Below are 12475 nucleotides of genomic sequence, written 5' to 3' on the forward strand. Positions count from 1 at the left end.
TAATTATCAATCATTTCAACTATCTTTCAATGTTTAACATTCATCACCGAAAAATAGTTTCACATTCCCGTCATTATAAACCGATCCATGTGTAGAAAATATGCACTGATGTATTCAATGTATACACGATATTTGTTTCTTAGTTTAGGTTATAAGCAATAAGTCCACTTTATAATTCACGCGCTTTTTTAGACAGCGCCGTCGCGGTCGCATTGCTCATTCTTATGAAAGTTCACATGAGAATGCGTCCTTCATGCGCCGAAATGACACTTTTTACATGTCCTCCGCCGTGACAGTTTCCAATGCATGCTTTTCCTTTTTTACAAAGTTGATTGACAATGAATGATTGTTTTGATTGTTAACTTTTTATTCGTATCCTGATTGGTCGATGGATCAATCAATGGTTTCTATGACTGCGCGGTTGTTTATTTTTACATTTACATTGAACTGTGCGCAGTATCATGTTTGACTCGTGAAGTTAACCTTGTGTTGACAGAAGAATTTTGAGCATCTGCACTGCTGTCGTTCTCGAAGATTTATTTCCTTGATTAGGCGGAAGAGAAAGATCCTGCGCAACAGAATTACTACTGGATAACGTGACGTAAAGTGTCGGGTAAACGAGAGTTGTGTGAAAATTTTTGAGAGAACAGTGGCTGAGTGATGAGTAATTCATTTTTGGATGACATGAATTATTCTTTCACTCCAAATTGTGTGTTTGATGCTCTCCAATATCAACGAAAAGTGTAAGTAGTAATTCTGCAATCATTTAAGTGTTGAAGAAGGTCAATTGATGATTTTTTAGTGAATTGATCCAATCATCGATTTAATTCTGTTATAAAAGGAGAAAAATATCAAGCTGATCGATATCCTAACCTCACATGTCTGAATTTCCAATCATTATTAATTATTAAAATTCATGGAATCACGTTTTCTAGAGATTTTATTGGATTTGTGGAGCAAACAAATTCTCTCATTTTATCTGGTGGGCCGATAAAACGTAAATTATTGAGATTTACCGTAAATAATAGTCTCGGAAGGACGATTGACTACTGTCTGGAAGGCGAAACAGCTCAATATCATGTTGAACATATTATTCCAAATACAGTGAGGACCCACTTTTCATTATATCCGATAATCGTGGAAATCCATGACATAAATGAGATAAACTTTGTTTCATTTTGGAGCACCTGAAGAGAGCTCGAGAATGGAGTCAAGTTCACTCACTCTGCCCATTTTGATCCATTGTCATTCATTATCATTATCATTTTTAATGAGGAAAGAAGAAGATAGCGTGGTTAATTCAATGTAACTAAAAAAATACATGATTTGCAGATAATTTATGTTGAAGGAGCACTGTACTTGGAATAAACACCCATTTGAGGTTCCTGTTGGATCAAAACAGCATCATTAAACCACTTGGGAAATATTTCGGTCCCAGTGGAAATTCAACTCCAGTGTTTAGAGTCGTTGAGTGGAGTGACCTTCCTCTGAGTGAAGGTGCATTCGTTGGTGAGTTCTTCCGAGCTTTCAGCGAGTTAAAATTGTTCACTATACTTTCAGTGATGGTATTGATGACTTCATATTTCTTTTCAGCGTTACGAGGATTCGTAAAATTTCCTTTCAGACTAACTCAACAGAACGGGAACACATGCGCCGTGGGTGCTGTGACTGATGGATTTTTGAAACTGACAGTAAAAATTGCATCAATCGAAGGTTTATCAGGAAATTGGGAGAAAGGGGAATTGATTAAACTTCGTGGCAGAATATCTGAGGATGATGAAGTGGCAAAAAGATTGAGCATTGAAGTTACGAACGGATTTGCACTCTCGCGTTCAGAAGGTGCTCGATTATCTCTCGATCAAATATTGACAGTTACTAAGAATGTAGAAAAGGTGAGGTACTAAAAGTTTCTAATCGTGCCTTTTATTATTATTATTCAGGAAGAAATTTCTCTATCGTTCCAAGCTCACATCAATCTTAAATTTCCTCAAATTTTTCGACACGTTTCTAATTTTCTTGAAATGAAGAAAAAACGGGTTTGAATTTCATATGCCCCTGCAATCGTGGAATTCAATGCAATTATTATTATGATTTCGAATTTTCATTCCATTTAATTTATTTATTCTTTTATAAATTTCATTTTTGTTCATTTTTTTAATTCATCAATATTTTTGGTTGATATTATCATTTTTCAATTATTATTATTATTTCAATTTCTCTCTGATCACTTGAAGTAAGCTAAAGGTGAAAGCCTAAGCTCTGCTAGAGTGTATTGTTTTTCCAATCTTCATTTGTCGAATTATAAACAAATTCGTCATTTGACGTCGGGACAGCAAGGGGCACTCAAGTGACGAAGTATTTCAGTGATTAAAGATATTTATTTAATCCATTAAAAATGGCTACATTGACACCTTCTGAAGTAATCGACGGGTATGAGATGAACGATGACGTGTAAGTATTCATTTTTCTTTGAATTCCCCTCGAGAAAATTCAATGTGTGAATGAATAGGATTTTCCGTTTAATTCAAGCACCGTCGCCATCTTGACATCTTGATCAGAGAGAAATTGATATTATTTATTTAACCACTGAGTTCATAAATTTAATCATCTGATTGTATAATCCAAATATCCTTTTTTTTAAAATCTGTTCCAGAGGAATTATCGCTGTTGTTAGGAGACTCGATGCAATCAGAAGCGTTGGGAGAGTGAAGAAATTTACCCTCTTTAAATTTCAACTGGACAACATGAGAGGGAGACAGGTTCAGTGTTGTGCTTGGGGAGAGAGTGCATCTACGTGCTCTCAAATGGCCACATTGAACGCAGTAAGAGAAAGAAAAAAAAGAAATGTTTTCATATTTATGTTATTTAATTTATGTCATAAATGTTCATTTTTCAATGTTTTAATTCTTTTTTACCTCTATCTCGACAGATCCTCCATATTGAAGGAGCACGTTCCAAACTCATTGAAGCAAATCAAAGACAGTTCAATGGTGGTAACGTTAATTTCGAGCTCAATATGAACACCACAACAGTCCTGGAAAATGTAGGAGTTTCGTCAGATGATGTCAGAGAGGATATGCAGGTGTATACCCCAACTCGCTGGGAGGATCTCTCATTTTCAGCTGACCAGTTTATTGGTAAGATTTGAGTTTTTTATCTGGATTTGTTGCTCTTCAGGATGTCTTTTTTCCTCAATTTTGTTTGCCAATTCCATGTTTATCAAATGTATTTAACTCTTTCTATGTTTAAAATTTCTTTCGACATAACAAGGTTATCAAAAATTACATCCTTGGAATTTTTATATATTATTTTTTTTTCAATCATTTCAATGAATATGTATTTTTCGTTTTCATTGACATTGGAACTTTTTTTATTTCCCAATTTTTCCTCTAATCCAATTTTTTCCCATTCAAAACTTCTCTTTAGATTCGAATATTTCTATAAGTTTATCTTAGGTTCGTATTTCTGACACAATTTTCATTTTTTAGCTGTTGAAGCTTGGATTAAAAATGTCTTTCATAATGCTCAAATCGATGGCCATCCAGGAGCCACTGGCACTATTACAGATGGTCGTAGGAAGCTTCTTGTACGCGTTGTCAATGATGCTGGTCTAATTGAAGACATCGAAAGAGGTTTTCCAGTTGAAATTCGAGGACAGCTACTTGAAGAACCATATGTGCCAAATCGTCTGTTTCTCAGAATCCCATCTGGAGCACGCGTTGATCGCAGGGAAGGACAGCCCATCCCCTTTGAGCAACTGATTCTAATCAATGCCAATGTTCATCGTGTAAGCAGTGATCAACAAACTTTTGAATTAAAACAAATTTTTGCTCGGTTCTTCATTTGAAGGAAATAGATGATTTTCCTTTCTTTGTTTTGATTTTCAGGAAATTCGTCCTGCTGTACCAGTTGTTGAGCCAGTTGTCGTGCCAGTTGTCCAGCCAATTGTCCAGCTAATTGTCAAGCCATTCATTGATCCAGAGGCTGAACCAGAAGACGATGATATCTAATTAATTAATCGAAGGAGTAGCAGCACTTCGTTTTTTCATTGACAAAAATTTAATTTCGTCACTCTCCACGGTCTGAAGTCATTGAAAAGTGTTTCAAAATGATAGAAATTCGTTCTCATATTAATTTTGACATTAATGACTGTTCATTAATTGTTCAATTGATAACTAGATCCATCGTTCTCTTTATTTTGGTTAATCAATCAATTTCCCGGTAAATTGATGGGATTTTTTCCTTTTTTTGGTAGTTGAAGTCGAGACTTTAATGATTACCAGATACTTACCAATACCAGTTATTGATTTATTTAATTATTGATTTAATTAATGGAGTTACTGTCGTGGATTTTACCCTCAATACACTTCAGAGTGTCTTCTTCGCAAAATTCCATTTGCCTTTGGTGTATTTATTGATTTTAATGTATTATTTGCAAAATATTTAGTATTCAGAAATAAATGGAAAATTTCGTTCAATTTTTGTGTTCAGTAGAGGAGTGAAGAATCTTTAGTGTTGCAAAGAATATTCACAGATACACTGGGAAAGGAACAAATCAACGAGGTCAGAAAGAAGAAAATTGTGACGAGTAAAGATCCACAAGAACTATTGCTTTTTTCTTAATTTAAATGAAATTATTATTTCTTTGCGATTATTGTTGTTCAAGGAAACGGCAAATCCACAAAATTTTATGTTTGGTATTTGGATACACTCATTGGTGCGTTCGAGAGAGAGAGGCTAAGCCACTGGAGTTCCTAAAGTATCGAAGGGAATGATTCTCGGATATTTGCATTGCAAGAAATAATTATGATTATCATAATTGGAACTGAACACTGTTTGATTTATCTAACCCACTCTGAATCATTCTCAAGCTCAATAAAAAATTTTACTCTAACAATTGAACGATAATAGTCTGCGGCTCAGTATATAGACTGGCCAAAAGAGTTCCTGCACGAGGTTGCGCAACAGATGGTACCTTCTTATAGCTGATGATTCCAATGACTTAGAATTTTTCGATTCATTATTCCATTCTCAGGGAAATTCCTGGAATAATTGTCTATGGAAAATCTTCCTTTCTATCCTCTTCATATTCACCCCTCAAAAATATTCTTCTTCTCTTGAAAATGTTTCGAATGTTTCCTGGTTTATGACTAAATACATTGAAGTTTGTAGATTGATAGTTTATTGTTTCTTCGACTGTTTTCAAATAGTACATTCCTGTCTTAATTTCGAAACCTGGAAAAATCAAATTTCTCCGACTTTTCATTGATGGAATACGGAATAAAGATTATTCAATATAATTGTTAATTTCAATCAATTGTCAGTATTATGATTCATGATATTTCATGATATATGTTCATGATTGAAATGTATGTAATGAGTCTGTTCCAAGTTTGCGTTGAACTCGGTTACTGTGTTTCTACAGTTTCTGGAGGACAGCTCAGGTAATCCAATTGGATTTCTTCCCAGTTGACAAAGTGCATTGACAGAGCTCTGAAAAATGTGATATTGACTGAATAATCGAGGTATGATATTCTGCTCTAAGTTCTTGAATAAGCTATTTCTGGGAGGAATCGTCTTGAACATGACCAGTGATCGAAATTCACATATTTTTTGTTCTCATGAAAATGGCCAATTCGTTAAAACTGGTGTTTGATCAATCACATTTGTCCTGATACGGGTTGGGCTATCATCATTTCGATGATCCTCTCATCACAAAAAATAAGTGTATCTTTTTGCCTAAATATCATATCAAGTAGATTTATATTATAAGCGTGAAGCTTACATTGTATTGCATTTATATGAGGTAGAAATTTTTTTCTCACAAAAATATATTCCAGATTTGACTGAACTGAGTTGTGTTATCGGCAGAATCCTGAAGAACAACTCAAGTAATCCAATTGTGGATCCGATTGTATTGTTTGTCGCTCGATATACATATCCACAGGGCTCGAAGAAATATTCAGCAGAACCATTGAAGTACGTTGTTTAGATCCATGCAATACTATACATAGAAAATATTACGTATATATATAAGGCACTCATCATATGATTTTTTCTCTTTTTTTCAGATTCCAAACGCAGTCCACTTGAGGGCTCTTGGGGGAGATTCTCTAAATAAAGTGGACATTATTTTGTTGAGTTATCAATTTTTGATTTTTAATTTCGTGTTCATACCCATTTGAACCCCGATATTGATTTAATATATGCAATCAATTTTGGTATTGACTAATGATTTTCTGGTAAATTTGATATTTAGGTTGAACCACAATTGATTTTTGTGTTGATTATTGATTTTCTGTTGAATTTGATATTTGGTTCGAGAAACGATTGATTTTTGTGTTGATTATTGATGCTTATCTGATGAACTTGAAATTTGGCTCGACTTGAAATTGATGTTTGTGATGACTATTGATTTTTTAATGAATGTGATATTTAATTTAATGCTTTGGGTTAGCAAAACATTAAAATGAAATTCACAAGCATAATTGACTATTTCTCACAGTTTATGCTGATTTCCAAAAAACTAAACTAATAAAGTGCACATTTGCATTTGATATTCATTGAATGTGTTTGTCGTGGATTAGATTAGTTATTTGAATCAATTATCGAAAATGGGACGAAGAAAAATCGTTCGTACACCTGAAGAAGAAGAACAATGTAAACGGAGAAAACGTGAATATAATAAGGAGTATCAACGTGCATTGCGCGAGAATTAAAAAAGAGCACAAGCAGAAAGCTCATCATCAATACAGGTTGTGCTCACAAATCCATGTAATTCGAATCAATCAGCTATTCCACACGGTATGTCCACTCAACCACTTTTAGCAGAGAATTTTTCACAGGCATGTCTTCTTGAAGCTAATGATGATCGAATTCTATCAGCAGCAGTCAATGTTAATAATGTCAAACGACATTATGGTGGTAAGATGTCTGAGATTTGTAAGCATTGTAAGGCAAAACATTATCGCTGTGAGATCGTCTCACAAAAAAGAGATTCATTTTTCGATTGCTGTTCACACGGGAAAGTGAAGTTGGATCCATTGCCACCGTTTCCCAACCAATTNTTTCACAGGCATGTCTTCTTAAAGCTAATGATGATCGAATTCTATCAGCAGCAGTCAATGTTAATAATGTCAAACGACATTATGGTGATAAGATGTCTGAGATTTGTAAGCATTGTAAGGCAAAACATTATCGCTGTGAGATCGTCTCACAAAAAAGAGATTCATTTTTCGATTGCTGTTCACACGGGAAAGTGAAGTTGGATCCATTGCCACCGTTTCCCAACCAATTGTTACCTCTCTTCGATGGCTCGCATGTAAAATCTTCTTTATTTTTCGAACGAATTCGAGCTTATAATAGTTCTTTTTCGTTCGCCTCCTTCAATACCAACTTGGTGAATTTCAATAACAGCAGACCAGGTCCCTTTTGTTTCAAAATCCAAGGTCAAATTTATTATCAGATGAATACTTCGGGTTACCGCCGACACAATGAATTACCTTCTTTTGGACAATTATTCATAGTTGACTCTGAAGAAGCAGTCAATAGTGTACACACTCAATTTGCTGATTTGGATCGTGATATATTGAAAATAATTGATCAAACTATGCGTGATCATAATGAGTTTGCAAAATCTTATCATATGATGGCTGAGGAATTACGTGCACAACAAAATATGAATCATGATAATGCACCAAACAACGAACTGCATTTAATATTTGAGTCAGGGGAAAAACTCGATCGCAACCGATATAATGTTCAACGTTCGAATGAGGTGACTGCGATTTTTTCCACGACTGCGGATGGAGATATCCCTGAGACTTATGTGACAGTTCGAAACAAGAAGGACAAAGAACTGAAATTTGTGAGCACTATGGATAAGAACGTCGAACCATGGGTATATCCTTTGTTTTGTCCACATGGCACGCCTGGTTGGGATAAAGAACTCAAGCTGATTATAAATAATGATGAAAACCACGTGCAGGGATTGAAAAAACCTAGAACTCGTGTTACCAGGGAAGCCTATACTAAATACAGAATGGCAGTACGAAATAATGAATCTTTCAATCCTATAATATCAGGTCGACGATTATTCCAACAATGGCTCGTGGATAGTTACGTAAAAGTAGAGAAAGATCGCTTAGATTTTCTCAGATTCCATCAAAAAGACATACGGACTGAATCATATTCGGGGTTGGCCGATTATTTGCAGGGTGTCGCAGATGATAGGGACGCTCAGGTTGGTAAAATGATAATCTTACCATCTACTTTTGTAGGATCACCTAGGAACATGGTGCAATATTATCAGGATGCTATGATGTTGGTACGTAAATTCGGCAAACCTGATCTCTTCATTACGATGACATGTAACCCAAATTGGATTGAAATCAAAGAAAATCTTGATGACGGTTATCAAACAGCTGACAGGCCAGACATCTGTAGTCGAGTATTCAATATGAAACTCAAACATTTAATGGAGTTGATTGTGAAGAAAAAAATTTTTGGGGAAGTAACTGCTCATGTATATACAATTGAATCTCAAAAGCGGGGATTGCTCCATGTCCATTTGTTGGTAACATTAAAGAACAAGTTATTGAATGCTGAAGAGATAGATAAGATTATCTCGGCAGAAATTCCAGATCCAAATTTGTATCCAGAATTGCATAGGATTGTATTAAAGCATATGATTCATGACCCCTGCGGTGATTGGTGTTTTAGAAATGGAAAGTGCTCGAAACGTTTTCCAAAGCCATTCCAATCGGATACGAGGCTTGATGCTCATAGTCATCCAACATACTGTAGGAGAGACACTGGACACCGATATGAACTCCCTGGAGGACGAATGGTTGATAATCGATAGGTCGTGCCCTATTGTGCTCTTCTATCTGTGATCTTCGACTGCCACATTAATGTAGAAGTTGTTGCAAGTGTTGATGCGCCAAAATATATTTACAAGTATATCTATAAAGGCCATGATGCTGCATCAATTAGAGTGTCAACGAGACCAAATGACAACGTGGATGGACCAGGAGGTCCTCAAGTTGTGAATCGAGACGAAATACAAGATCATGTTGAAGCAAGATACGTCGGGCCAAATGAAGCATACTGGCATATTTGTGATAAAAAAATGCAGGAAAAAAGCCATCCTGTAATTAGATTAACTGTCCATCTCCCCAATGAACATAGTGTCACGCTTCCTACGAGCATGGATGAAGAATCAATTCGAGAAGCAATGACTGGTACATCAACGCTCATTGAATATTTCCGATTGAACGCCAGAGATCCTAATGCTCACCAGTATACGTATTCAGACATTCCATCTCATTACACATATAAGAAAATGGTTATGAATGGCCAAAAGGTGAAGAAATGGGTACAGCGCGGCAATTATGTCAATTCGATCGGACGTATGTACTTGGTGAACCCGCGCAAGACTGAATTATTTCATCTTCGGCTTCTGTTATTAAATGTGAAAAGGCGCGAAGAGTTTTGAAGATTTGCGAACAGTCAATGAAGAAGTATGTAGAACTTTCACGGACGCATGTTTAGCACGAGGCTTAATTGAAGATGATAATGAATGGCGCAATGCCATTGACGAAGCAGCACATTGGATGATGCCAGCACAGCTTCGGAAACTCTTTGTGCGAATTCTTATACATTGTCATCCTCTCTTTCCAAACCAACTATGGAAGGAGTTTAAAGGTAAGTTTTCAGAAGATTTTTCTAGAACTATGGTCGAAGAAGCTGCCAATAGAAGAGCATATCGTGCGATAGCTTATCTACTGGCAGTTGAAGGCTATGATATAGCAGATTTCCAGGATATGGAAGCTGCAGAAGACATTAATGAAAATGATTCTGATATGCTCCCAGTACATCACATCAATCAAGGAACTGAACTATATGATCAGTTCAACACGATTCAGAAATCAATCGTTGATAATGTATTAACCACGCTTGATCACGCAGGGCATATAAATTGCGTCTACATTGACGGTCCTGGTGGATCAGGTAAAACTTTCATCTACAATACATTGTTCCATTTGGTAAAAAGTCGAGGGAAGAAGGTGGGTACGATGGCCTTCACTGGTATCGTTGCAATCCTTCTTCCTGAAGGGCGAACTGTACATAAGACTTTTGGGTTACCAGTCCCTTTATATGGAGACTCTACTTCATCAATTAAAGTACAATCAAACCATGCAAAACATTTAAAAAATACTGATGTTTTTATATGGGATGAAGCGCCAATGGCTCCGCGTTACGCACTGGATGTTGCAGATCGATTACTACGAGATATTATGGGTAATAATCAACCATTCGGCGGCAAAATATTTATTCTTGGTGGTGATTTTCGTCAACTCCTACCAGTTCATATAAATGGAACTCGAAGTGAAACAGTCAACCTTTCAATTAAATACAGTAGATTGTGGAAAAAGTTCATCGCCTACTCTCTAACTGAAAATATGAGGGTCCTGCCAGGTGAGCAGGAATTTACCCAATTCTTATTAGATGTAGGCAACGGTACATTGAATGATCCAACGGACAACTTGCAAGTTCCTTTGTGTTGGTTAAGCAATCAGAATGATGATATTGTGAATGATATCTATGGGGAATTGTTGAAGGACAAGAAATACAAAGGTGCAGCAAAATGTGCAATACTATCAGCACGAAATGTCGATGTCGATGAAGTCAATTGGAGAGTAGTAAGTCTGTTAGAAGAGAATTCTGAATGCAATTATACAAGTGTCGATACCATTGAAGAAAAAGAAAATGGTGAATATGCCGGAACCATATTGACTGAATATCTAAATACTTTATCTCCCTCGAGTTTACCTCCCTATCAATTACGACTTCGCCAATATTCTATTGTTATGCTCATTAGAAATTTAAGCATCAATGAAGGATTATACAACGGCACGAGATTACTTGTTCTTGAACTTGGTCGAAATGTTTTACGTTGTGAAATTTTAACGGGAGATCAGAAAGGAGACATAGTAATAATCCATCGCATAACTTTATATTCGGAAAACGATTATCCTTTCACTTTCAAGCGACGCCAGTTCCCTATTAAAATAGCATTTGCTATGACAATCAATAAATCACAAGGTCAAACGTTGGAAAAAATTGGTATTGATCTCCGTAAGGATGTTTTCAATCATGGACAATTGTATGTTGCTCTCTCTCGGGTTCGGAGTTGGGATAGTTTAAAGATTTACCTTGAACCAAGGAGTATTAAAAAGACGGTTAAGAATTATGTATACACCGAACTTTATCAATGATATTCAATTCAATCGAGGACTATGGATCAGAATACCAGAAACTTCTCAATTTTTTGAATTGAGAATATTGCGAAAGAGAAAGAACAAGTGGAAAATTATTGCCAATCGATAAATTGTTGTACTCAATTCGCAATATCGCGAATAAATGGTCAAGATCCGTATCAATGAGTTCACTGAGTATTCTTATTAATTAATGAAAATGGAAAAGTACAAAAAAAAATTGAATCAAAATTCAGAAGCTTTAATGCACTGTGCGGAATCTTTATTATTAATCGTACGTAAATTCAGAATCCATATTTTTTTCTGAATTCAAATATAAATTTTTTGAATTTTTCTTCAACTCAAACAGCCACGCGTACGCGGACAACTCGAACGAATTTGACTCAAACAGCCGCGCGCACGCGAGCGATTCGAACGTATAGGTGATGCACAATGGATGCATCGCAAGCCATGCGCAACGCTATCAACTGTCAAAAAAGATTGAACAACCGCTGAACGATTTTTCCACGCGTTACTAACGTCTTGCATTACGTTCATTGCGTACTCAACACAAGCAGTCACGCGTACGCAAGCAGCTTGAACGTTCGCATTCAACCAACATCTCATTCACGAATCTAATTATCGGATCTAATTATTGTGCGCTACAGCGCCACCAGAAGGTCGGCGCGCGCGGCAGCGCGCATAATGCCCTAGTTTTTATATAAGGATGATATACTTTTATATTACTTCATTCGTATGTACGATAACAACTTGTTTAATGAGAACTATGTGTGAAGAGTGGAAAAAAAGACGTCTTTTCGTAATTAAGAAATTTTTGTTGAATTATTGAGCAGTAAATATTCCCGCAAAGTTTGTGCCGCAATTTTCAAGAAAAAAATTGTAATATTATTTTGTATTCAAGATAGAATATCACTAGATCATTATTCCAGTTTTGCAACGTTGAAATTTGATTTTCCATTTCGAATTTAGTTTGTTCCAATTACTATGAGGGAACTTCACTCACAATCAAGATATTTCAATGAATCAAATTCCGTTAGAATCGTGGTCGTGCGGGAAATTCAACAAGGTGTTCTCCTTATTTCGACACTGAGATTTATTGGGTCTTATAAAAGGCTGAGCCTCATCTGAGGAAAGAGTCGCCCAGCTGACTGACCTTCTCAGTTTCAGTTTATGGCTACCATGATGAGTACTAGGTG

The 12475-nt window shown here is 36.0% G+C and overlaps 1 protein-coding gene across 4 annotated transcripts; it reads left to right on the forward strand.

Annotated features, from left to right (window-relative positions):
- Positions 1 to 333: 333 nt before the first annotated feature.
- Positions 334 to 4478, forward strand: LOC107045207. 4 transcript variants are annotated; one of them, XM_015267379.1, is made up of 7 exons: positions 334 to 743; positions 1333 to 1509; positions 1594 to 1892; positions 2654 to 2822; positions 2930 to 3137; positions 3489 to 3787; positions 3888 to 4478. In XM_015267379.1, the coding sequence occupies exons 4-7, from the start codon at positions 2745 to 2747 to the stop codon at positions 4008 to 4010; spliced, it is 708 nt and encodes a 235-aa protein (XP_015122865.1). In that variant the 5' UTR covers positions 334 to 743; positions 1333 to 1509; positions 1594 to 1892; positions 2654 to 2744; the 3' UTR covers positions 4011 to 4478. The 4 variants fall into 4 exon arrangements, with proteins under 4 accessions (XP_015122865.1, XP_015122868.1, XP_015122867.1 ...); XM_015267382.1 differs by having other exon boundaries at positions 1333 to 1505; XM_015267381.1 differs by having other exon boundaries at positions 1333 to 1497.
- Positions 4479 to 12475: the final 7997 nt, after the last annotated feature.

This window comes from Diachasma alloeum, unplaced genomic scaffold (assembly GCF_001412515.2).
Source record: "Diachasma alloeum isolate Michigan unplaced genomic scaffold, Dall2.0 Dall_scaffold_00885, whole genome shotgun sequence".
Taxonomy (NCBI): Eukaryota; Metazoa; Arthropoda; class Insecta; order Hymenoptera; family Braconidae; genus Diachasma; species Diachasma alloeum.

Excerpts from the sequence above, each read along its gene's own strand:
- LOC107045207 (XM_015267379.1), top strand. The coding sequence starts at position 2,745 with ATGAGAGGGAGACAGGTTCAGTGTTGTGCTTGGGGAGAGAGTGCATCT. Across the intron at positions 3,138-3,488 it reads TTCAGCTGACCAGTTTATTG|CTGTTGAAGCTTGGATTAAA; the intron begins GTAAGATTTGAG and ends TTCATTTTTTAG. Across the intron at positions 3,788-3,887 it reads TCAATGCCAATGTTCATCGT|GAAATTCGTCCTGCTGTACC; the intron begins GTAAGCAGTGAT and ends TTTGATTTTCAG.